Source organism: Salminus brasiliensis, chromosome 1 (assembly GCF_030463535.1).
Source record: "Salminus brasiliensis chromosome 1, fSalBra1.hap2, whole genome shotgun sequence".
In the NCBI taxonomy this organism is placed as follows: domain Eukaryota; kingdom Metazoa; phylum Chordata; class Actinopteri; order Characiformes; family Bryconidae; genus Salminus; species Salminus brasiliensis.
The window spans coordinates 87,287,959-87,313,792 of record NC_132878.1 but is presented as its reverse complement, the minus strand read 5'-3'; the positions used below and the strand labels follow the sequence as shown (position 1 = coordinate 87,313,792).

The 25,834-nt window shown below is 41.3% G+C and overlaps 1 protein-coding gene across 1 annotated transcript in view; it reads left to right on the top strand.

The window, feature by feature from the left end:
* Positions 1 to 25,834, top strand: part of tex10 (testis expressed 10) — a 37,000-nt gene that overhangs the window by 7,294 nt on the left and 3,872 nt on the right. Inside the window, exons 7-14 of the mRNA XM_072692236.1 lie at positions 1,167 to 1,426; positions 1,652 to 1,790; positions 3,293 to 3,462; positions 5,385 to 5,562; positions 16,936 to 17,024; positions 17,907 to 18,040; positions 25,288 to 25,368; positions 25,483 to 25,652. Of these exons, the coding sequence (XP_072548337.1) occupies positions 1,167 to 1,426; positions 1,652 to 1,790; positions 3,293 to 3,462; positions 5,385 to 5,562; positions 16,936 to 17,024; positions 17,907 to 18,040; positions 25,288 to 25,368; positions 25,483 to 25,652 (1,221 nt within the window). The remainder of the gene's footprint in view (positions 1 to 1,166; positions 1,427 to 1,651; positions 1,791 to 3,292; positions 3,463 to 5,384; positions 5,563 to 16,935; positions 17,025 to 17,906; positions 18,041 to 25,287; positions 25,369 to 25,482; positions 25,653 to 25,834) is intronic.

The window sequence follows — 25,834 nt, the reverse complement described above, 5'->3', positions numbered from 1 at the left end:
CAGAGCAGTCTTTCTGTTGTAGAAGACTGCATGAATATGTTTCAGGGTTTATCTAGTAAGAACTACTTGATGTGCTACTTATGTCTTTTAGGCCCCTATAGAGAGCTTCCAGAAGACAGCCCAAATGTATGGGTTCAAATAGAAATGTGGGCAGTTTGTTAAGGGTTAATCATTTCCATACACAAAAATGCACTTAAGAAGGAAAAATAAATAGATATGGTAACATGTCTATCATTTTCAACTTTTATATATTTTAAAATATTTTTTTATATAACTTTGACTTGCTTCTACTTTTCCAAGAATTAAAGCCAGTCATGCATGAATTGTTTAGAAATGTGTTCAACTTTGTATTTTTAGCTGTATAGCTTCATTTATCCCCAGTCATTGTGGAATCTCTTGCTGACACACACTCACTTTTTGCAGTCTTGTTATTGCAGTGACTTACCGAGACTACTGGAAACCTTCAGTTCTCGCAAGTGTCAAAACTGGGTCAAAAAAGAGGGAAATATCCAATGCTGAGTTCTGCTAGCTTGCCTATGGGATTTTAGTAGTATGTAAGCGTGAAGAGGTTTGTAGGAAATTGGTCCCACCCACTTAAAATCTGAATGTGATTGGTTGATTCCTCAGTGCCTGGTCCTTTCCTACTTGTTTTGGTGGCGCCTTGAATTCTACCTGTGAATTCCTAACCATAGGGTGATGGCTCATTTAAGATGGGGTTACACTATGTTTACGTGACTTTTCCCCTTATTTTTTTCCCCTGAGTCACCTTTAACAATTGAGCAGAACTTCGTATAAGAAGCCTACAAGCCTCGTACATGGGGTAGCCTCTAAGATGTGCTATACTTTTTATAATCTGCGGTGTACCCAAGACTTTAGGTATACCTACCTACATATCCCTGAAGAAGAAAAAGTCCTGATTCCTGACATTGTTCCCTTTGACATTTCCCAAATACCAAAAAATTATTATAAAATATGACTAGCACTGATCTTGCAGAGTTCACCTAAAATGTTTTTAACTCTTTACACCTTCTCAGATGGCCCAGAAGTCTCTCTGTAGTTTTGGTATATTAGAAGGAAAAGGATGTAGCCAGGTCTTCCCCTTAAATAGGCTCTGGTTGCTCCCAGTTAAAGCATCTAACTGAAGTCTGAATGTTGTTTTGCTGTAGGAGCAGGCAGCAGGTGGTGGGTGGTGGTGTTGCCGGGGGAAACGTGGAGCCGCTGGCTCTGAACGTCATGCTGTGTCAGGTGATGGTGACGCTCAGCCTGAGAGGGCTGGACAACGTCGCCGGCCAGGATGCCGACTGGCTCGGCCCAATCCGAGCATTCGTCACAGACACGCTGTCCAATGGGGGCAAGCTGAGCTCCAAGCACCTGGCAGCCCTGCTGGAGGTGGTCTGGAGGACGATCGTCACCCAGCGAAGCAGAGGTGAGACTCCGACTCAAAGGCTCATCCATCAATCAAGACGTGTTGGTGTCTGACATTATTTGGCTTCTTGAGTTTTCCTAGCAAGTAGCTAACAAGTAATGGCAGCGTGAAGTCGTCTCCTATCGTTATTGTGAACTGCAGGCATCTATCAATACATGCTTGTCTCAAATGATGTTACATTTAGAAATCTCAACTCATTTTTGGTGTGTGTGTTTGTGCTTTCAGCAGTGGCAGAGGAGCTGCTACAGGCTGTATATGTTCAGTACCAGCAGAAGAACTTGAGCCTGTCTGTCCGCACCCTTCTGCTGCGCTTCTTTAGCCAACTCTACATACAAGAGCACCAGAAGCAGCCTCATATTGCCAGGTACACACATACGTACATGTACATACACTTGCAGGCATGCAGGCATACCATTTCTTGCATTTAATATTCAGGAAAAACACATACAGTATGAATGTAAACTAAATACAGAAAGTGCACTGTGTGGACAAAAGTATTGGGACACCTGTTCATTCATTCATTGTTTCTTCCGAAATCAAGGAGGAATTAAAAAAAAAGTTTGTCCTGCTTTTGTTGAAGTAACTGTCTCTACTGTCCAGGGAATGCTTTCTAGTAGCTTTTAAAGTGATGCATTGCTGTGAGGATCTGATTGCATTTCGCAACAAGAGAGCTGGTGAGGTCAGGATGTTGGATGATCACCAACCCACCTCATCACCAACTCCCAACTCATCCCAAAAGTATTGGATGGAGCATCATCCATCCTTCCAGACAACACAGTTCCACAACTCCACAGCTCAATGCTGGGGGCTTTATACCCCTTTAGCCCACACCTGACATTAGGCAGCATAGTGCCAATAGGTTCATGTTTATCTGCTCCAGACAGCCCTATTCTATTGGCAATACAAGGACTAGACAAGCTGTGTGTGCGTGTGCATTTGCACATGTGTCAGCAGGGGGTGCAACTTAGAGTGGCTGAATACATTCATTAGAAGGGGTGTCCACAAACATTTGGACATGTTGTTTATATTGAAATCTTGAGTTTTGGTTGATACTGGGAGATGGTAGGCTAACTTTGCACCAATGTGAAATTGCCACCCATCTCATTTCCGTAAATACAACATTTACATGCTTTAGAAATATATAGGAAAGCTACATAAACACCACCACCACCAGCAATGCCTCTGACACCAGGTGGGGCAGAACGAACACCGCCCTCTTTTCAAACTGCTGCTGATGCAGCATCGCTAGGCAGCTAGGAGGGAAGCACGGCTCCCCAGCTCTGATACAACAGCTAACAGACACCTAGGCTGACCAACATCACACCAGGAGCGATGTGGGGAGGAAATGCCATCAGCCCACCCCTGAGAGAGCAAGGCCAATTGTGCTCCCTCTGACTCTGGCTGCTGATGGCAAGCAGCATGACCCGGGATTCGAACCACCGATTCTCGGAACATGGTGGCAGCCTTAGTCCACTGGACCACTCTGAGCCCCAACAATGTTTTTAAAAATGAAAAACCTCAATGTGTCTATAGAATACATTCATTCACATATTCTAAAACAGAAGCTACACTAGCATTCGCTTACCGGCTTTGTAGTCTTGGGCTGCAAAGCGTAGAAGGATACCGCTACTGTGTAGAACTTTTATGCTGAGGAAGAAGTAGTAGTTCTGGCTGATGTGAATGGCTGCCTCTGCCCCTCTCTTGCTCTTCTGCTCTCTCTCTCTCTCTCTCTCTCTCTCTCTCTCGTATACACTCTCCACTCCCCTCTTTCTCTTGCTCTATCTTTATCTCTCTCCCTTTTGTTCTCTCCTTTACTCTCACTCACTCTCTTTCTTCCCTCACTCCCTCTTTCCCTCCCTTTCTCAGGAGCAGGATTTTGGCTCGTTGGTTGGCTTCGTTGCCGGTGCAGTTGGTGCAGTTGGGTGGTCGTAATCCTCAACTCTCAGCACAGCTCCTGCAGACGGTGCAGTCGGCCGCCGCATGGGGCAACAAAGACCTGCTGCGCAGTCTGCAGACGCACGCATGCAGCCTTTACGGTAATCACAGACACACAAACGTACCCACACACACTTTACACAATATACACTTTTACAGCCTTACAGATTCTCCCTTTATGTCACTGCTTTTCTTTACTGTGCTTTTATTCAATATTTCAGTTTTTTGAAGGAAAATTTTGATTTGTAAATCTGTAAGAAATAAAATGATCGGTTTGCAGAAATGTCATGTCACCTTACTTGAAGTACTGAAAGGTGAGGCATTCTGTATGCTTGGAGACATTACAGGCATTAAATATAGATTAAGGAATGGATTCGGTCCCACAAAGAGTTAAATTGAGAGTCGACTCCAGTGCTTTGGACTCAATTCTGCACAAGATGCATTGCAAGGTTGTGCGGTTGTCATTGTCTAGCAGGAGTAGGTAGTCTTCAAAGTCTTTAATAGAGCGACTTACAAGATTGCTCTTATTACAAAGGTGGGCCAACCTAGTGTTAGGAGTCTTTCCCAAGGACTCTTATTGGTGTAGCGCGGCATAGTCACCCACACCGGGAATCAATGGTTGGTGTGGCGCAAAAACAATACTACTTCTGCAGTCAAACATGGCGGAGGCACTGTTATGGCTTGAGAATGTATGAACACTGAGTCATTGGTGTTTATCAATGATGTGACTTGCAGGATGAATTCTGAACCGTACAGAGCTGTACATTCTGCTCAGGATCAGACAAATGCAGAAAAATAATAGAATTGTGTTCACATTTATCTGCGTCCTGTTATTTATTTATTTATTAATCAGGAATCAACTCATTTGGATCGTTTTGCATCAGAATCAGTGTCGACTCCATCTGAATTGGAACAGAATAAAAAAAATAAAATAAAAAAGAAATCATATCCAAACTGACCATTCACATTTGTGCAGCATACCCATGAGTCCGATGTGTATCCGACCTAGGACCACATACGAAAGTGACTCAAATCTGCATGATAAAGATCGGATTTGACATGTCCGCACAGTCCACACACAGCTTGAAATCAGACTTGGTCTCTGAAATGACTCCCTATTCACATTTAAGGGCACGGTTTAATACACTGGCCATTTTTCTCTTGAGTGTCCGAATAATAAAGTGGAATTTGTGTGTGATTGAGGGCACAATTTCCTAGTTTATTTGTTGCTGAACACCAGCGGACAGCGGAACGAATTGGAACTGATGACTTTTGCTTTTGTAAGCAAGTGATGGCTTCAAGCCACCAGATGGCGTGAATCTCCAATACTTTCCCATGCAGTTTGTTAACAGTAGGTTTAGGTTGCTCAGCAACTTGACAGAGAGTTACTCAAACAAAACCAGGATAAACTATTTTGATTGTCTTTGGAGGAAACAGTGATTAAGCAGGTGTCCAAATACTTTTTTTTTTTTTTTTTTTTGGTATGTGTGCGTGATGGAGAAAGTGCTTTTTTTTCCTCTCTCTATGTATGTGTCTCAGAGAGAGAGAGAAAGTGAATCTGTGTTGGTGTCTCCCTCTGAATGTGTGTGTGTCTGGGTGATATAAGCTCTCTGTAGTTTCATGTTTCCAGAGCACAACGCTCCCTTTGTATGCCAGAACCCCGGTGACATCAGCAGAGTGCGTCAACAGCTAATAATGTCTGTCTATCTGTGATCACTTACAGGGGAGAACACTCTCTCTCTCTCTCTCTCTCTCTCTCTCTCTCTCTCTCTATCTCTCTCTCTCCCCTTTACACAACACACACACACACACACACACACACACACACACACACACACACACACACACACACACACACTTGCGCACACCCAATCTCTGCACTGGTTTCCTCAGGTCTCAGTAATAGTAGTAGTAGTTTTGTAAAGCTACCAGAGAGGGGAGCTCTTTCTCTTCTTTTCCTTGACTAGTGTGCATTCAAAGTTTAACTGTGTGTGTGTTTGTATGTGTGTGTGTGTGTGTGTAGATCCTCAGGAGGGCTGCGTTGTGGTGTTGCCGGAGGAGCATCAGCAGCGATTGGTTCAGATTCTGTACTTCCTGCCAGCCTTTCATGCTGAGGTCCTGGCCTGCCTCAGCCAAGTCTGCAACACTGGGAAAGTCTCTGCTAGCCTAGCCGCCACGCTAATCCGCACTGTACACCTGAGGTATAGCACTCAAATGCACACACTTTACCATAGAAAGAGATTTTCTGGACTGATGTTTTGTTTTTAATCATATTTTTAAAACCGTTTTCTTGCATGTGCAGTATCTAAGGCTACGTTCACATTACAAGCCTCATTCATCTGTTACGATTTTTTGCCCAGATCAGATTTGACTGTTTGACAGAGACCTGTCTCTGTCTGTAACGTGATCGAATCTGTTCCGGAAACGGCACACATGAGCATTTCTGCACATTGCCTTCACAGAGATGTTATAAATGAGGAGGTCAGCCACTGGTTGGAATACTGGGAGAGATTCTCAATCCAAAATACGGCAAGTTCAGCTGGTGTGCTTGGTAGTACTGGCAAGTTTGACTCGCTGTGGTTTTGCAACTGGGACATCAGCGCGGAGTGTAATGCATTCTGGGATATTGGGCACACAGGTCAAATTCTAATGCATCCTTGATAATCGCGGGCGGAACAAGAGCACATCCGGGCGTGTGGACTGTGCTTGGCTAGATGTGAGCTTTTGAATGGAGCAGAACTTGGGCTGCAACTGATGACGTTTCACAAGAACACAGAAACACAAGTACGGACAAGAACACAGATTGAGAACCGGTCCTGGTGTTCGTAGCGCTCCACAACGCCGTCTGTTTAGGTCAAACTCTTCAGCCAATCAGCTTGCGAGTGGGGAAATGTGGAGATCTCAGCAAGCACATTAGCCAGAACAAGCCGAAAAATCACGCTTTTGTGCAATATTGAGCCGAGGGCTACAAACTATTGATTCATTAGGTTTCTGTCAGTTTTCAGTTTCCAGTATTTTGGTCTCTTGCCATTCATAAGGATCAGAACCTGGTCTTGCGAAAATAACTGCCTGGCAGAGCTGCAAAGATGGACGCTGAGTGAACACTTTCGTATTTCAAGGACTTTGGCAAAAATATGCATGAAATCCAGATTGACTGTTCACATTCATGTCGCATGCCCTTGTGTCTGACCTGTATCTGACCTAGAATTACATTCGAAAGAGACTCAAATGTGATTTGAAAAGATTGGATTTGAGATGTCCACTCAGCCCTAGCAACCCCCCCCCCACAAAAAAAAACAGCCTGGTAATGTGAACGAAGCCTTACAGTAAAATCTGACAGCCCTCCCCTAACCCCATTTGGGTCCAGTTACTTTAAAGTTATGTTACTTTTTTTTTTTTCTTCATTTACAGTACATTATAATGTTTGTCTATGATGCCTCTAACACATCTGTGCAGCAGTAAAAACAAAGAACCAATTGTGGTTCAGGCTTAAAATGCCTGATACTTAATTATTTAAAAGAATATACCTTGATTTGCCCAATCCTCATCCACTGGAACAGACTAAGATGTCCCTAGTATCAGTAAATAATTGCAATAAAAACTTTTGGCATCAGCAAATTGGTACATGAAAAATATTGGACGTCAACATCTGTCTACAATTCCCAGATCACTGCACCCCTTTTACCAGCTACTTTAATTTCCACTTTATACTTGTTATATTATTATGATAAATCTAAAACTATCACAGAAAGTCACATGGAGGCTTAGTTTATTAAATATGAGTTAATAATTTTAAATGTCTGTATTTTGATGAAAAAGAGTAACATGTCATCTTTAACTTTATGTCCAACCAAACCGTACTCTGCCACAGGGAAGGCCGTGTTGTTAACCCACACTACAACAACTACACCAACCAAACAGACAAACTGCCAGAACCAGTCACAATTTCTATCCCAACTTAAGAGTGGTCAAACTTCATCTCAGAGTGGTTTCAAATCTTCGTTTGGACTGTGGGGGTGGGAAAGCAGACAGAAAATCAACCTCCTCAAGATGAAATGGAGATTTTAATCGGTTCAGCTGCAGACTTTACATTTCCTAAACAATAAAAGGTGCAGAAATTAGTGTTGGCAGCTGTTGATAAACTTCAGCAGCTTGATAAACTGGTGAATGTTTTACTGCAGTTCTGAATTAATGCACTTAGTCACAGTTTGTTACCACAAATGTGGAATTTAATAAGTGTCAGTTGCAGTATTTCTTTCTGCTTCCTTGCTAAGAGGGACATTGCTGCTTATAGGGGAATATATCAAGGACCGAGGTTGTTTGTAGAGCTGAACGTTAGCCATTTACACTGTGTCAAAAGTTCATGATGAATGGACCAATAGAAATTCTCTAAAATGACATAAAATTATTTTTTTATTGACTTCCTTTAAAAGTTAGTAAGTTTTTTTCCTTCTCCTGTAAAGTTTCCATTTTGGAGCAGTGTGGCGCCACCCCGAACACGTACACACCATCACAAGATTAGATGGAATCTCGCGCGCGCGCATGTGTGTGTGTCCGGCCGGCCGAGACCCAGACAGGTGTGGCAATCTACGTTTAGAATGCCTGTCTGTCGCTTGCGCCGGCCGAGAGGAGACAGCAACCGGCGAGTTTACACTTTTAATAGAATCAAACAATTTAGCCAATCAGAGCTGGGCCTAGCTTTGTGGAGCACGATCAGAGGCAGACCAGTTCCCTCAACTTAAGTCTGATTGGCCGTGACCGTTTGCCATTAGCTTTGATTGGTCGTAATGAAGCGGAACAAAGCCGCCAGTCATTGTTTGGTGAAGTTGAGGTCATACAGCAGTAGGTACTGTATAGTACACTCACTGTTGTTCGCTTTGTTACGTATACCATACTCTCACTAAATACACACTCTTTACCCACTCGGGAGCCCCAAATAGATATCTGCATCAACCCAGAATGCCTGAGTCTTACCGGTTGTTGCTGTCCTCTCATTGCGTAGAATGCATCGATGTTTGCCTTTGTGGTTTTCACTGTATTGCTATGCTAAGGAAAGTAGCATAGTTTCCATAGCAGAGTTTTCCATTCTAAGGAACCTTAAAGAGCACTTTAGCCTTTTTATCTAGACCGAAAAGTTTTTGTTGGATTTCATGAATTCCTTGAATTATCGAAACCCACAGAAATTCATCTAGAATATCTGAGGATATTCAGTATGCTCCCAGCATACAATGACAATTGCTGTCATTTCTTAAAGGGCTCATTTGCATATTATAGCCTTCTGCCACACCAGTATCGCAGAAGTTAGTGTTGTAGTAACGATTAACATACAATATATTGTGGATCCCTAATACATCACCCTGATCAGTCCCAAAACAAACTCTTCCACATAAACTCCAAAAAGAAATTTACAGACTGTCCTTGAGGCCGTCATACTACTTCAAGGACCGCTGATTGTAGTGTTGTTTTAAATGTGTCTTTTTGTGGTGTTTTGCATGTTGAACTGTGCAACATGAGCGGCAAATGATTGACAGGTGATATGGTGCACCCCATCACATGCTGTGGGCCTTAGGGCTATATATATATATATATATATGTGTGTGTGTGTGCGCGTGTGTTTGTGCGTGCGCATATGGCGGTGTGAGTGTTGGAAAGGGACTGCGTCTATGTGACATGCTGAGGCCCCACTGTGGTTTTTAGACACTAGCCTAAAGCCACTCTTTTATTTGTGGTTTCCTGCAAATCCTGGCGGGGAGTGCTGTGTGAGAACACGCAGCGAGTGTGCGACATTGCGGCCCTGTGTGTGTGTGTGTGTGTGTGTGTGTGTGTGTGTGTGTGTGTGTGTGTGTGTGTGTGTGTGTGTGTGTGTGTGTGTGTGTGAGAGAGAGAGAGTTTGGTACACTTCAGTTCCTCTGGGCTCTCTGTTTGCTCAACAGGAGGAGGATAGAGAGATAGACCGAGAAGAGGGCACCAGAGGTAATAGCGACAGGTAGCATCCTATGAGGCCAATAGGGGGCACTATTGCACTTTTTATAGTACATACATGGTATTCACAAATGCAGCACACCTGCAGAGGTCCCTTTCTTAGACTCACAACCAGATTACACACAGAAATACAGACACTTAGTAAAAGCACTTGAATATGGTCAAAGAAGTCTCGGAATTGCACTTGAACGCATTGAAAAGTACATAAATCATATTTTACACTTAAAAATTTTTAAATATACAATTTTAATATGAAAAGCCTAGTGAATTTATTCTTATAGATGGCATGCAAAGGCAGAGCACTTCTACAATAGTAGGGGACTTCTAGAAGAACAGTGCATGAAACACTATTAAATGCCAAGTACCACAGACATACCATGGTATTCATTATGCAGATCATCAAAACTCAATGTGTATTTAAGTGATTTATATTTATATTAATATTAATAGTATGATATATAAGTAGAAGTAATCGACTCAGGTTGGGAGAGTATTTAAAAAGCAGTTTTTAAGAACTACTAATGCGTTTTATCTACCTTTTATATTATGTATACAAATATTGTGCATCACAAACTTGTCTTAAGATATTGTATATTCTATAATATATTTTTTGCCAGATCTCACTTTTAATTTTCAGTTAAAAAAGCAAGTGAATAAAACTTAGCTTCATTAACAGTAGCAAAAATCATATATGTAGAAAATAACAGAACAAATAAACAACAAAATCTTATGATGTTTCAGTATTTAGTGAGTCCACTCTTAACCTTTATTGCAGCTTCTATTCTCTTCAGGAGATTCACTTTCAGTTTCAGAGATTTTTCTACACCTCCAAAGCTCAGCCTCGTTTAATCCAGTGAATCCCAAACACATTCACACACATTTGGAGAACACCAGCAGCTTCAGCAGATTTGCAAATGTTCTGCTTTTGAATCTTTTTTTTTTTTTTTTTTGTGTCAGGAAAAGCTTTTCATGAACTCTTTAAAAGTAGATTGAGAGGGAGTCTGCCATACACTCAAGGCCCTGCCCCGCTCATCCCAAAATAAACAGCCCAGATGTCTAATATGATGTGTGCAAAAGCCTGTGTGAGACTTAAATCTATGTTTTGAGGGCTCTGACACTTTGATTCCATTCAATAAAAAAACAACAACCAGAAAAAAACACCATCCTGATCACTGGCCCAGATTTTGGTCATTATGCAACAATACGACAGTGAATTTAAAAAATCAAAGGCTGCATCCCGAACCACACGCTTCTATACTTTATATACTACACCTTTGAAAGTGTTTGTAATGGTGCACTATTTATTACAAACTATTTAGTTATTATTATTATTATTATTATTAGAATTATTAATGACCGTTTTAAGTAATGTTAAATTTCACCGGGCATAATGCTTTCTAAGTTTCTTTGCTCTTATTTGTTGTGTATGGAAGTAAGCAAAACAACTGTATGATGAAAGCTCTCTTTTAGAGTCTGTGTTTAAACTGGTGACGCTTCATGCCATTATAAGTTAAGGATATAGCCGAGTTTGCCCAAAGCTTTCCTGGCTGCTTGTGTTGATCAGAAACGCACTGACCATCGATGGTTACTGTAGAAACTGTAGTGTCCTTGTGATCCATAATATAATATCATGCGTCATTTCAGAATGCGACTTCTTCCCAAAAATAAACTATTAAACAGTAAAAAGCCTGCAGCCCTGTTTACATTGCCATGGTTATGCCACTGACAATCACTGTTGAGTCTGAACCCCCAAAAGGTTCCAATCAGGCTGAGATGCTGAGTTTTACTGGCTTTAAGCTACATTTGAATTAGTTTAAAACTTTCCAAAAATCTTTTAAGATAAAAAAAGTTAAATATACGTTACATTTTGATGAGATCCGCTTACTGAATACCACAGTGTTTGTCTAACTTTGCTCTTATTAGTATTTCATGTACTTACCTTCTAGAAACAGACTATTCCAGAAGTGCCCTGCCGTTGCCCTGCAAGTCTTTGCGAGCGACCTGTAAGCATATATTCACCAGACTTATTATATTAAAATGTTATGTTTTGAAATTGTTTTATAGTTTTAGTGAAGTTTTAGAACTGTAATGTATGATTTAAAAATTCAGTGTACTGTATGTTCCCAAGCTCTCACACTTTCCTTACAACTGTCATTGTCATCTTGCCTCTACACCTGTCTTAGCCAGCCTGCCACACCTCCATGTGTTCTCAGACGTCATGTTCCCTGCTGAATATTTAAACTTGTCAGCTGTTTCCAATGGATGACATGCGTGCCTATCCGGGTTGCGGGCCCCCACTATGGCAAGATCCAATTACAGTCCACGTAATTAAGTCATGGTTGCATATTAGGGAGAGGGAATAATCGATTATCGTTGGCGTGCAGGTGAACACAATTGGTCATTGAGCACAGCACATAGAGTGCATTCTTCTGAGGGGATAAAAATAGAGACATCTAAAAATTAGCGAAAGTCATAATTGGGCCCTTCACCTATAGTACTTGTGTGGTTTGACTAGAACTCTGTTTTAGTCCTTTCCAAGTCCTACCCAGTAGCTAGGACTCTCCCATCAAATGTTGCCAGCATGTTCTTCCTCAGAGGCACTTTCATTGTGTCCTCGGCACAATTTGCAGTTGGTAAGCTGGAGAGATTGTAATGTTAGCCTTGCCCCCACTCTCCTCTCTGGGCTTGGCTTTCTCAAGAAATACCATTATGATGTGTGTTTAGCTCCAGTTTAGGAGCCAGTCCAGTCAAGGAGTGGATGATTGAGAGAAGATATGATAAAAGGCTAGCGTTTGCTTTTATCCTAGCACAGTTTGATGTTTGGCCTAGCAATGAAGCGAAAAGGTAAAGGTAAAGGTAAAGGTGCACGTATTTGTCACTGTACAGTGTACAGCGAAATGTGTCCTCCGCATTTAACCCATCTGGTAGTGAACACACACTCACACACACACATGTGTTAGGGGCAGTGAGTACACACACACACCCAGAGCGGTGGGCAGCCAACTCCAGCGCCCGGGGAGCAGAGAGGGTAAAGGGCCTTGCTCAAGGGCCCAACAGTGGCAGCTTGCCGAGCCCGGGAATCGAACCCACAACCCTGTTATCGACAGCCCGGAGCTCTAACCGCTGAGCCACCACTGCCCCTTCACTGCTGTGAAGGCAAAGAGTTTTCATTCTAAGGCCTCTTCAAGTGCACTGCAAAGGCTATATGCTGAAAGACAGTAATGGCTCGTAATGTAGATCTGTGAGAAAATCGTTTTTGCGCTTAAAAGCTTGGAGTTTTAATGTAACTAGAAGTTTCGAAGGTTCATGGCTGGGTACAAGATTTGCAAATTCACAAGCCATTAAACCATGAAAAAACAGCACTGGTTCTGTGGAAAGACCGGTTCTGTGGTCATAAACTGACCATTTAAAAAAAACCTTCATTTAATCAGTTATTTAATCAACAGTTTTTGCCTTTATGCTTACTAGCTTTTCTTTTCAATCCTTTTTTCAGCTCATATTTAAATGTAGGAAATCACTGCAACTTAGTATCCCTGTACCCTTTTTTGTTTCTCTCTCTCTCCCCTTCTCTGAGCTTTGGGCGAAAATGTGTGACCTCATGGAGACACTGGATCCCCATTAGGAAAAGTTTTTAGATTTAAGTTTTAGCATAAGAAGGTTGAAGGCTCCAAAGGTTGAAGCTAGGGTTGGGTTAGGTGTAGTTTTGGCACACCTATGTCAATGGAAAAACACTGCAAAGACAGGAGTATTAATTTGTGTCTGTGTGTTTATGTAAAAATCATTGTGCACCATTAATTCTGTCTTTTGATAAATGGAACCCATTCTCTGTGTGCATTCCTCGGTTCTTTCGGTAACTGAGTGAATGTGTGTGTGTGTGTGTGTGTGTGTGTGTGTGTGTGAGACTGATGACTTACACACAGAGGGTAGGTCTTCTTATATGTGTGCGTGTTTTGTGCATGCATAAGAGGTTCTTTATGACTCGTGATGGCGGGTGGGATATTTGCCAATCAGAGCATTATGTAAACCGTCCGCATGTTCGGCCCGCAATCATAAGAGAAATTGAATAAAAGTGATTTATTGGCCCGATGCTGACCCACATCAGCAAGTCTCAAATAATGCAGTCTGAGAGGAAATAGCAAGAGAATGAACAGATTGTCCTTGGGTGACCACACATACGCACCCTGGTTGCCTCTGTCCCTTTTCCTTCATAGAACAGCATGACTCTGAAATAGACAGTTCTCACATTATCTCACTCATCTCCTGCTTATTTAAACCACTGGCCTGATGATGTACTAAGTAGGAATGTCTGATTAAGACACCTTTGCTGAGCCTATTTCACCCAGTTAAGCAACCCAAAAAATGTACATGTACATATTCTCCCTTGATCACACACAGTGCTTCTGACACTGGGAGAGTGACGGCACACGCCTCCTCCAACATGTGCGCAGCCATTGCCTCTTTTTCCCAACTGCCATCGATGTAACGTCACTGGGCAACCGAAGTGCTCTGAAGAAAGCGCTGTGTACCCGTCTGTGGCAGAAAGTGCCATTTACCCACTCTGGAGAGAGCAAGTAACTGTTATAGATGCACCGATCCATCTTTTTCTGTTCCGATACAGAGACTGATACATGAACTTTGCGTATCGGCCGATACCTGGTACCGACCCCATACCGTTATTGAATTAATAAACCATATACCTGACCGTCTGGGAAGGACTTAAGGCATCAGAATTGACAAAACCATTACTTTACCAACTTTTGTAAAACAAACTATTACAAATTAACACATATAAATCAACCCAATTTCTGGACCTTAAAATGAATAAGTTATGCCTTGGCACAGTGTTGTCTGGGCTCAGTCTGTGAGATTAAAGAGAAGCTAGCAGCTCCTCCCTTCTCGGTTCTCCTTCTATGGAAGACAAGGTGGATTACTTGCTGATAGTTGATGACCGGTTTCTCTGATCCTAGGTTACGAAGCCTAGAATATTGGTGGTGCAAGAATCATAATTCAGTGAATTAATCAGTCCTTGGTCCTGGATCAGACTAATTATTATACCCAATCCAGCTACTTTTGTTAGTATCGAGACTGATCTTCGATCCTTGTATTGGATCAGTGCATCCCTTGTGACCTTGCCTTATTCTGTTGGACAGCTTGGGACAAGCTAATGTCAGAATGTAACCAATTTAAAATATATTTTATTTAGATTTAGGAGTGTTATTGTCATTTGCACAGCAATGAGCTGTTAGTAAACCAAAGGTTTATTAAAAAAAACTGTAGACCCTAAGTTAAACACTATAGGCTTAGACTTAAAGAATGACAGAATTAAAGCTAAATACATATAGATGGTAGACATAACTGTGTAGTGTTAACATTGCTCTGGTATTGTGCAGAGAGCATGGTAGTTCTGTTTATATGTGAAGTGTTGTGAAAAGACCACTGTCATAAAGTTAGTAGTCTAGTCATAGTAGTCTGCTGACCAGGTAGTCCAATAGTAGAAGAAATGGTGGAAAGCTAGCATTAGCTATTAGCCTAGCACGGAGCGATGTTTGCCTTTGCGGCGTTCACTTCATTGCTATTCCAAGGGAAATAGTTTTTCATTTTACATATAAAATGTAGACATAAATAGGTAGTGTAGTACTGTTAACTTTGCTGTGCTATTGTGGAGAGAGCTTAGTAGTACAGTGAAATGTTGACTGTTGTGTTAAGTGCATTGTCATAAAGTGCACTGTGCATTTACATGACCTCTGTATGGCAAGCTGGACATTATGGATGAATCTGAGCACGAATCTCTGGCCTTCAATAATATTGGGAGGTAAACTAACCCTAACATTCAGAGGTTTTCTTTTAGCCTGGCCAGCTCTTGGTGTAATCTATCTACATGCTTCAAAATGGTGTTGATTTGGCAGTATGAGAAAGTGGCCAAAGCATAATGGACTGGTAAAGTGGAAATTGAAAATGGCCCAGCAGCCGCTATTTGCAGTGCCAGTGGATCAGCTAGCCACTTTTCATCAAAATATTGTTAAAGTAGCTCCTAATGATATAACGAACATTTTGACACTGTTTGTATTAAACTCTTGACATGGTCATGGTTGACAAGATTTCCTCTTTTTACTTTCAACCTGTGTCCATTTGAGACTGCCACGACTCCCACTAATAGAACTCTGCTCTTCACTCACACACCATTTATATTTATTTGCATTACATTCAAGGCATTTAGCAGATACTCTTCTCCAGAGCGACTTACAAAAGTGCTTCACAGATACTCAGGAAATATCCTTAGCTAGTTTGTATAGGCTAGGATCCAAAAGATGCCTCTCAGCTTAGATATCTCTCAATATAGAAGTCTGTATGGAGACCCCAATACTCAACACTACACTTCACCTAAACTCTAAAAAGAAATTGGTTTTTCAGAGTGATGTCTCTGCGAATGTGTAGTTGTGCTCGATTTGTCGTCTTATGGCCTTCGTGGCTCAATGTATACAGACCGCACTGTTTTTTTCCACTAGACTACTTGGCAACATCTTATCTAAATTAGATAGGTTGGACTAAGTACTTTTAATGTGCGGTGTGTGACGGTGTTATTTACGAAAATGCAAATGCCAAATATGGCTCAGGATTGGCTGATCAGTATTCACAACCTGCTTCTGTAAGACATCCCTCAAACCCCTTCCCCTCCAGTTCAGCTTACTGTTAACACCCTAAGCCGATGCAGGACAGAACTGAGCTGAACCAAGGGTGCTGTTAGGAATTCCAGACCCCTAAGGCTTGATTGATGTGATTGTGAAATTTAGTGTTTCTTATTTTTCTCCCGAGCCAAAACAGTCATCAGTTAATATGCAAGAAGTGTTGGAGTGTTGCAGTAGTTGACCTCAGTTTACTGTGAGAATTGTACTGATACAAGGCATATAGATCATAACATTTACTGAAACTGACCAGCTTTATTTCTTTTCTTTTTTTTAAATACACTATATGGACAGTAGTATTGGGACACCTGCTCAATCATTGTTTCTTCCAAAACCAAGGGTATTAAAAAATATATAGACTGATTTTGTTGAAGTAACTGTCTCTACTGACCAGGGAAGGCTTTCCACTGGAGTTCTTAACATGATTCTGAAACTGCTGGAAAATAAGCCTGTGGTAAACTTCTTTAGACATCCAAAATGCAAAGTGACTTGACACTGAATGATTGTATAAAAAAAAGGCTGATAAAGTTGTCAGTCAGTTAAAGCCTTTTGCCCATCAGAGGAGGTTGAGGATGAGGATGAGGACGAGGTTGAGGGTGTACCCAGTGTAAAAACATACGCATGCAGCTGCTCCAAAGGTAATGTGAGGCTAAAGATTCTATGCATTGAACTGTATCTGAAACCATAGTGAACCAGCAGTGTGTGAATTCCTATATTAAAGCTGTGTGTGTGGTAGAGGATTGTTCTAGGAGGAAATGGGCAAGCTCAGGTTTTGGGATATTTTTAGACTGACATTCTCACTGCACGCGCTCACACACCGGTACAGTGCGGCACATTGTAATGGGAGAGCAGATCAGTGCTGGCCCACTGCGCAGTAATGTGTGTGTTTGTGTGTGTGGTCTTCTGCAGGTCCCCTCTAAGTGGCTGGTCGAGCAGTTCACAGGATGTGCCAGTGAGGGACGTGGATTACCTCAGTTTCCTTTTCTCCACTCTGACAGGTCTGCACGCGCACACACACACACACACACACACACACACACACACACACAAAGCTAGACATGAATTGTTGGCAGCTGTCTCATGGACAGTGCTGCCAAAAAGTGAATTAAGAAAGAAACTGCCCACATAGACTTTGTAACATGGAACTGATCTGCCTGTCCCTCTGTCCATCTGCTCAAAGACCATTAACAGATGAAGTGAAGAACATTGAAATAATGTTGAAAGCAACAGCACATATCAAGATCTGGTATCTGCAGTGATGTGAATAAATTAGAAATCCCCTTGAAAGCTTGTTTGTTTTGAAGCATATTTAAACTTCTGGATATTTGATCATCATCATCTGATCAATACAGAGAGATGGAGTTAATAGAACTAAACACACTCTGGAGAAATGTCTTTTACAACTTCAAGTATTTACACTACACACACATCACAGCACATCGGCTGCAGACGATTAGAACATGGTTAGAGAGGATTGTGGAGGAGCGTGTCTTACTTAAACCTCAGACATTTATTTCAGAATAATTAGAACAATCAGTCGTTCAACTGTCCATAAAATATTTAGTTGACAACAATATTTAGTTAAACAACTGCCTGCATGGCCGGGTCAGGCTGTCTTAGCAAGTTCAGCCCGAGAGCAGACGGCAAGATGCATGGAGAGTCTTAAAATGTCATTGGCGCGCATATATATAAACCCCACCACCACCAGCATTGAGCTGTGGAGCAGTGCTACTGTTTTCTCTGGAATGATGATATTTTTGATGATAATCTGGGGAGTTGCATAAATGATAATTGATGGCATAAATATTCACCCAGCAAAGGTCCAGTTATGAGTTACAATGGAGTTACAATCACATATTTATATCCACACGCTCTTTTAGGATTTTCTTCAGAGAGTCTGAGAACGCTCCAGCAGGCAGGTGAAGAAGGCCTGCTACCTTCTTCGTCCCTCTCGCCCCTCAGTGTGTTCACCACCCCACTTGAGCAGTTCACACACCACTGGGACATTGTTGAGGTGAGCATCACTCTCTGCCCCCTCTCTCTCTCTCTTGCTTACTCGCTCGCTCTTTCAAGCACGCTTGCACACTCTCTCTGTCTCATGTCCCTCATTTCAATCAGCCCCTCTCTCATAATCCCTCTGATACTTCATAGTGGTTAGTCAGAGCTGGGATTAGTTGTTCCTCCTCTGTGCCAGCTCAGCGTGCCGAATCAGCCAGAGTGCGCACACACACAGTCAGTGGGTCTTCTTTTGGTGAGTTAGAGAGTGATGGAGTGAAGATTCCTTTATACATGGTAACAAATGTGTATTGGTAGTGACACCTGAGTAAGGTAAGTGAGGTCTCCTAGATAGATGTGGACTGTTTGTACTGATGGGTGATCAGTATCGGGTCAATATTAGCAACAAAAACAATATATATATATTTGAATAAGTACACTATATGTCCACATGTTTGTGGACGTGCATTCCGCTACTTTAAGTGGTACCCATTGCTGACAAAGATGTGCTAATGCACACACACAGCGTGTCTGGTCCCTGTAGAAAAGTTTTGCCAATAGAATAGGACTAAGCAGGAACCTGTTGACACCATGCCTAATGTCAGACGTGGGTTAGATGGGTACAGAGTGTCTCAACATTGAGCTGTGGGGCAGTGGAACTGTGTTTTCTGGAATGATGGTGCTCCATCCAATACGTTTGGGATGAGGTGGCAACATCCTGACCTCACTAACGCTCTTGTCTCCAAATGCAATCAAGTAAAATGTAGCAGTTGAGTGGAGCCTCTCTCTCGTGATACTGAATGAGGTCCGGATGTTGTTATAAATCACTAATACATACATATGATACATATAAATCACTAATACATACAAACTAATTCATCACTAATAAAAACGAACAGGCTGTCAAAATAAAACTCTTAATATTATTAGTATTAATAATACAAACGGCATACAGAGTGTGTGAAAATAATAGAAATGAATACAAATGAAGCAGTAACACATCATAGTTTCACTGAAGTGAGACTTAGAGACTTGGTAGTCTCCTCCTTTTCAATGAATGAAAAGTTCTGTCTTATGGAGAACCTTCAGTTTGAATAATCAGTGTACCCTAATTATCATTGTCAACTAATTATTGCAGATTAAGAGTATATTTGAATGTTTGTTCTTTGTTTGTTTGTTTTTCTTTGTTAATTAATTAAATCAATTTCATCAGTCCAAGTTAAACCTACAAGGTAAGGACACACCCAATGTGACATGAATAAATTAGGCACAAATTTTATCCTCACAAAACAGACACAGTGTCATTGAGTAGACTTCTTTCATTTCGGAAAGGCAAATGGACAGATGTGTCACAGGGGTTGAATGAATGGAGGGCTGCGTCCTAGCAGTTTTTGTAGATTTTGTCTGATCTGTTAGCCATGTGCATCCACATGTTACTTAGCTCTGCTATTATTTAGTGAGGGCATGCAGTTCAGATCAGGCAGAATAAAGGAAATCAGACAGGAATGGAAGATTGATGTATTGAAGTATTTGGGCACAGCTGTAAACCGGAGAGTGCCATTCAGAAGAGTAACCCTTGACTGCCTTTGCTCACAGCTTGGATGTCTGTGTACTCAGTTTTAGATGCTTGTGGTTCCCCACAAGACAAACTATTCCTTTGGATGCATGTAAGAAATGTGTAGAAGCTGGGGCACGACTGATCCATCTGCTTGGTTTTTGCCAGTTTAGGTGATTGGTCAAACGTGGATCAGCTGTGAAAATTTGGGGAAAACCTGAAAAATCACACCAAAAAACCATTAGGACATTAGAGAGGTGATGGGTTTGTCTTTTTTTCCTCCTGTCAGAAAATGTCTATCAACTTACGTTTTAACAATTAGCTCTGCATTGTTGACCTCTCTCATCTGTTAATTACCTTAATCAACTATGCACCCCCCCCGTAACACACACACTCGCACACACACACACACACATCCTCTGTGTATTGCTGTTTTGCGACCGTCTTGCGTTTGTATTCCACACACACACGTGCGCAAGTGTTTTAGTTTCCCCTGGAGAGGGCTAGTTTTTACGGGGTGGGGGGAAGGTTTATCGCGGAGCACCGGTGTAGGTGGCTCCATATTTCAATAAGGGCTGGTTATCAGAGCGCCGGCGGCTAAAGCGAAATGCTAATGCCAGCCAGCGGACACCATCACTGCCTGACATTTTACACGGAAATTAAAACTCAACAAAACCATGCCCTGGGGCTAGGGTCTCTTCCCTCCGCTTCTCTCTCCCTCTCATTCTCTCCCTCACCCTCACTCACACACACACACACACACACACACACACATGTCCTGCTAATTCCTCTGTACAATTACGCCTGACTTTCATTTCTATGTCCGAGTCAATCAGCGTGTGTGTGTGTGTGTGTGTGTGTGTGTGTGTGTGTGTGTGTGTGTGTGTGTGTGTGGGGCTGGCATCGGCGTGGATATGGTAATAAGGGGTGACGTGGGGGGGGGAGTTGATGCCAACAGGTGAGACTGATGGAGAATAATGGGCCTTAATGAGGAAAAGAGTGTGATCACACACACACACACACACACATGTACACATTCATTCAGCACACTTTCAATATCAAGTGCATCAAGAGTTTTTATTTTATTTTATTTTTTTACCTAGTTCTGAGAAATAGCCTCATAGCACATCTGAAAAACTTTTTGGTCAAACTTTCCAAGAAGCCACAGCTTAAAATAGTGCCATAAAAAATCCATTTATGGTCATTCAGATTAAAAACATGAGCGATATCTAAAAATATTTAGCAATTAGCATGTTCTTTTGTGAAAACATCACAATTATCGATGATCTTAAAGGAATCATAAACTCAGGAAAAAAAATAACAAGCAAAAAAACAAACAAAAAAAAACTTCCACCGCTCTCTACTGTCCATGGAAGAAGGCTTCCTACTAGATTTTAGAGCTTTGAGGATTTGATTGCATGCAGCGACAGGAGAGTTAGTGTGGTTAGGAGGTCAAGAAGCTTTTACCAAATAAATGAAAGAAGCTCTGGATTTCATACTGAATTTGCTTTAACACTGTCAGATCCTTCCGCCAAAGAGTAGTTCCACAACAATGGAGTTATCACTATGTAATGGTAACAGTTTCTCAACACCAGAACTGAACAGGTGGAGGTTTGTTAAGGTACCTGTTGAGCCCTGTATGCAGTATGCAAGATAACTACTGATACTTTAAGACTCATCTTAATATATGAAGGGAGTTGGATCGCTTAACATGGCGTCAGTTTCGCCCTTTCCCGCCCTTCAACAAAAGGAGCCAGTCTGAATGCTAGTTATGCCGAGCGGTGGGGATCCACTTGCTATTGGGGAAAGCCCCCCTCAATGAGGAGATCTGTGCAAGCACATCAGCCAGAAAAGGCTGAAAAATCAACCTTCAGTTTCCAGTATTTTGGTCTCTTCTCATTCATAGAGATTGGAGCCCGGTCTTGTGTGACTGGAAATTACTGCATGGCGGCGTTGCAAAGATGGCAACTGAGTGAAAAGACTTGCAATTGTTGTCAAAACGTCAGTGGAGTGATGCATGTGAAAAAGCCGTGCTCAGCACTGTTAGAACACACCTCAACCAATCAGATTATGAGGTCCAAACTAACCGTTTTATAAATTAATCATGGTCATGGTGCCAACAGGGTCGTGTTTATCAGCTCCAGAGAGTCCTATTCTATTGGCAATACTTCCATACAGGGACTAGACAAGATATGTGTGTGCATTTGCACATCTGTAGCTGAATGGATGCATTAGAAGGGGTGTCCGCAAACATTTGGGCATGTTGTGTACTTTCTATCTGGTATTTCATATGTAGCCATAATTCTTCATTATCTCACCCTGTCTGACCAGTTATTCTATTGCTGGCTTGTTATTTGTTGATTCGCTGTCGATCAGAGAAGGGTGGGTTCCCCTTTTGAGTCTTGGTGCCTTTCAAGGCATCGTCTTCTTAATCTAAGGGAGTTTTTCTTTCCACTGTTGCAAAAAATTTTTTTGTGGAAAGTTAAATAGCAACATATTTTAATGGAATTTAATTGAATTATTTGTAGTATTTTACGTCCTTATTTTTGTCTTTTCCTCGTCCCTTACTTTGAATACTTGTCAACAGACTGTGTAATGTGTTGGTGTCCCACTAATTCTGGCCATATGATGTATGTTACACATTCAAGGAATTAGTCCTGGTGCAAACATGTATAACATGTAACACAATAAACTATGGAAACTGTGCAACATGTCACACATGCTTGCACCAAGACTAGTTCCTTGAATGTGTAACATACTGGACAGAAGTATTGGGACACCAACACATTACGCCTACAGGAGCTTTTAGGACATCCCTTTCCAAATCCATAGGCTTTAATATGAAGTTGGTCCCCCTTTGCAGCTCCAAGTTAGGTGTTGACTTCTATGCACTATGCTCCTCAGCACTCGATGGCCCCACTCTATAGCTTGATGCTGTCTGACACTTTGTGTCAATACCACTCACAGTTGATGGTGGAATTTCTAGGAGGAAATTTTGAGGAGAAATTTCACCAACTGACTTGTTGCAGTGGTGGCTCTTGTTACAGAACCATGCTGGATTTCAGTGAGCTCTTTAGAACCACCCATTCTTTCACTACTGTGTGTGAAGGCAGACTTCATGGCTAGGTGCTAGATTGTATACATCCATGGGATGGGAATGGGACTGTATGAAACCCGAATTCTTTTAATTAAAAGGTGTCTCAATACTTTTGACCGTATAGTTTATGTGACACAATAAAATAATTCTTAATATTGCTATATTACTATTATATTACTCATTTTTTCACATAACAGCACTCTGTGTCTCTGTTTCAGTTTGCCTTATTTGCTTGTGTTTGCTGCGGTTCTTAAATGTAATTCTAGCTAATTGCTTACTAATATAATTACATTTACATTTCATTTATATTCGTTTTGACATCTGACATTTTTTCATTTGTTTTTTCTGTGTCAAGCAAAAACTAAAACTAAGCAAAAGATAATAATAGATGATGAGAATATAAAAGATGTAAAATGTTAATAATATATAAAAATAACAGCAGTAATAATGTTAATGGCATTTAAAACATGACAATTTATTAGAAACCATTGAATTTCTTGCTGGTTAAAACGTGGTTTGTAAATTACAAGTTCGAAAGTATGAAAACATATTTTAATGCCATTTCAAAGAATGAAAACAAAAAAAACTATTTTCATATTCATAAAAATACATATTTGTTCCATTTTCACACTGCGGTATAACACCATTCACACACAGTCTAAAAGGGTAAATATACATTTAAAGAAATCGCTACTTTACACTGTTTTTCAGGTCTTAAGCTCTGTAATTAGGATCTAATTAGATTTTGAAATAGCAGATGTGTGTGTGTGTGTGTGTGTGTGTGTGTGTGTGTGTGTATGTCTATGCACACGTGTGTATGCCTATAACTGCTGGGGGTCTACTCCTTTATTGCCAATCAGGCGTATCTAATCTAAAGCGTGTGTAATGTGTGTTAACATCTTTAGTTTGATTAATGTCTGATAATAACCCGCTCTGAATGACATTCGCATCCGCCTTCATCTGTTTAATCCAATCCTCTCTAACGCCATTAGCACGATTTGATTTCACGCGTACACACACACTTATTTATTGTTTGTGCTCATAAAATATCAGTCAGGAGAGCGACGGGCCTTCGCTAATCTGTCCTGCGTCAGCTTCCATTACAACAAACGGGTGTCAGTGACTAGGTAACCCTTTAAACCTGTCACTGTGTGTGTGTGTGTGTGTGTGTGTGTGTGTGTGTGTGTGTGTGTGTGTGTGTGTGTGTGTGTGTGTGTGTGTGTGTGAGAGAGAGAGAGCGAGCAAGAGAGCGAGCAAGAGAGCGAGCAAGAGAGCGAGCAAGAGAGCGACAGAGAGAGAGAGAGAGGTATATGTAGCCTTTTGTTCTCTGATGGATTTTCTTTTGTCAAAGGTTACTGTGTCTAACCCTAAGTGTGTTTACGTGTAGCACATAAAACGTGTTTGTACTCGAGTAGTGCATGTTGTTATTGTAATTGCCTTAAAAAGCTCAATTCCCAGCCTCACTCCAGCCCTAATCTAGCATCTAATGTTAGTAGTATACGCTTCCTCCGAAGCGAGCCGTCAGCCACCGCCTCTTTTCAAACTGCTATCACTAGGCAGCCAACAAGGTCTGAGGAAAGCTCTGGCTCCTCAGATCTGATACATAAGTTAACAGACCCCTGTGCTGGCCATCATCACACACACAGAGTGATGTGGGGGGTGAGCGCTAGCTACCCACCCAGAGAGAGCATGGCCTTTTGTGCTCTCTTAGGCTCTGGCTGCTGATGGCTTTTCCAAGACCAGAAGATATCCTTCTAGAGACTACAATAGCGCTGTGTTATACCTCCAGTGTGAATAGCGTGGGCTGCATTGGCTTATATCTGTTACCGAGTTGGTTTTTACAAAAATGGTGAATTTAGCATAGGCAGTTTTTCCAGCTTAATTTCTACATGTCAGCTGCGAGTCCAAAGACCATAGTTTCTATTTCTTCTAAAGACAAAGTCTGTGAAACAATGCATACAGATGCCAATCGTTTTCTTTTCTTTTTTTTATGGAACAAAAACGTTTTTAGTATGATCTTTACACTCAATCATGCTTATCTCTGATTTGCACAAACACTGTTTACTTCTTTTCAGATTTCTATTTTCTATAATTTATATAGAGATAATAATAGATATAAAATAATAATATAGAATAATTATATTATATTATACCTTATAATGTATTTATAATTTATTTATGTAGTTATTCTTACCTCTTCTTATTTGTATCTTTTTATTTCATTATCTATGAATATATTTTATTTTTGCTTTTATTTTAAACATAACATCCTTTATTACTGTACTGTATCTGTAACTGTATTGTTTAATGTGAGAAGATCGTTATTGAAGCATTTCACTGCTAGCTGAGCTGGGTATGACTATGCAGGTGCCAAAAAAACTTTTTTTTTTTTTTTGTTGTTTTTGATTTTAAATTTAGTTTGTTGTTTCTTCGGTATAAACCTTTCTGAATAGGAAACCACCTAGGAAAAAGAAATGTATGTATTGATCAGTACATCATGAAAAGTTTGCAAAAAGTAGAGCAGCTGGAGTTTTCAAATGGCCCTGATGATTGACAAACAAGACAGGAAGTAATAAATGTGTGTCTAGAACGTCTGCCCTGTGTATTCCTGCAGGAGGTGTGCCACTGCTTGGAAACGTTGGGCTCTCGGTCGCAGTGCTTCGAGGTACTGCAGAACGCCATTGTCAGGAACCTGGTGAGTAAAACCTGTGAATGACTGATCGATAATGACATCAAATGGTGTCTGAAATGTTCCACTCAGAGTCTATTTTGACTCTCTGACTGACTCCCTCTGTCTGCTCATCTGCAGTGTGGGCTGGTGGTGGTGCCAGACTGTGTGTGCGCCGCAGTGCTAAGGTGCGTTCCACGCCTGCTGGATCTTAACTTCCTGCCCAGCGACACGCTCCTCCACTTTCTGTCCGACTGCTGTCTGAGCATGCTCGGCCTGCTGCTGCAGCTGGAGCAGAGCGCTCGCAAGAGGTTTGTCCACTTACATAATAGTAATGATGATGATGATTACTAAGATGATGATGATGATGATGATAATGATAAAAATAGGATAGTCCTCATCAGTTACATTAGTGATCCACTACTCTACCCAATTTTTTAACAGTTAATTAAGTAATAATTTGTGCTTTTTATGGCGAAACACAACAACAGTA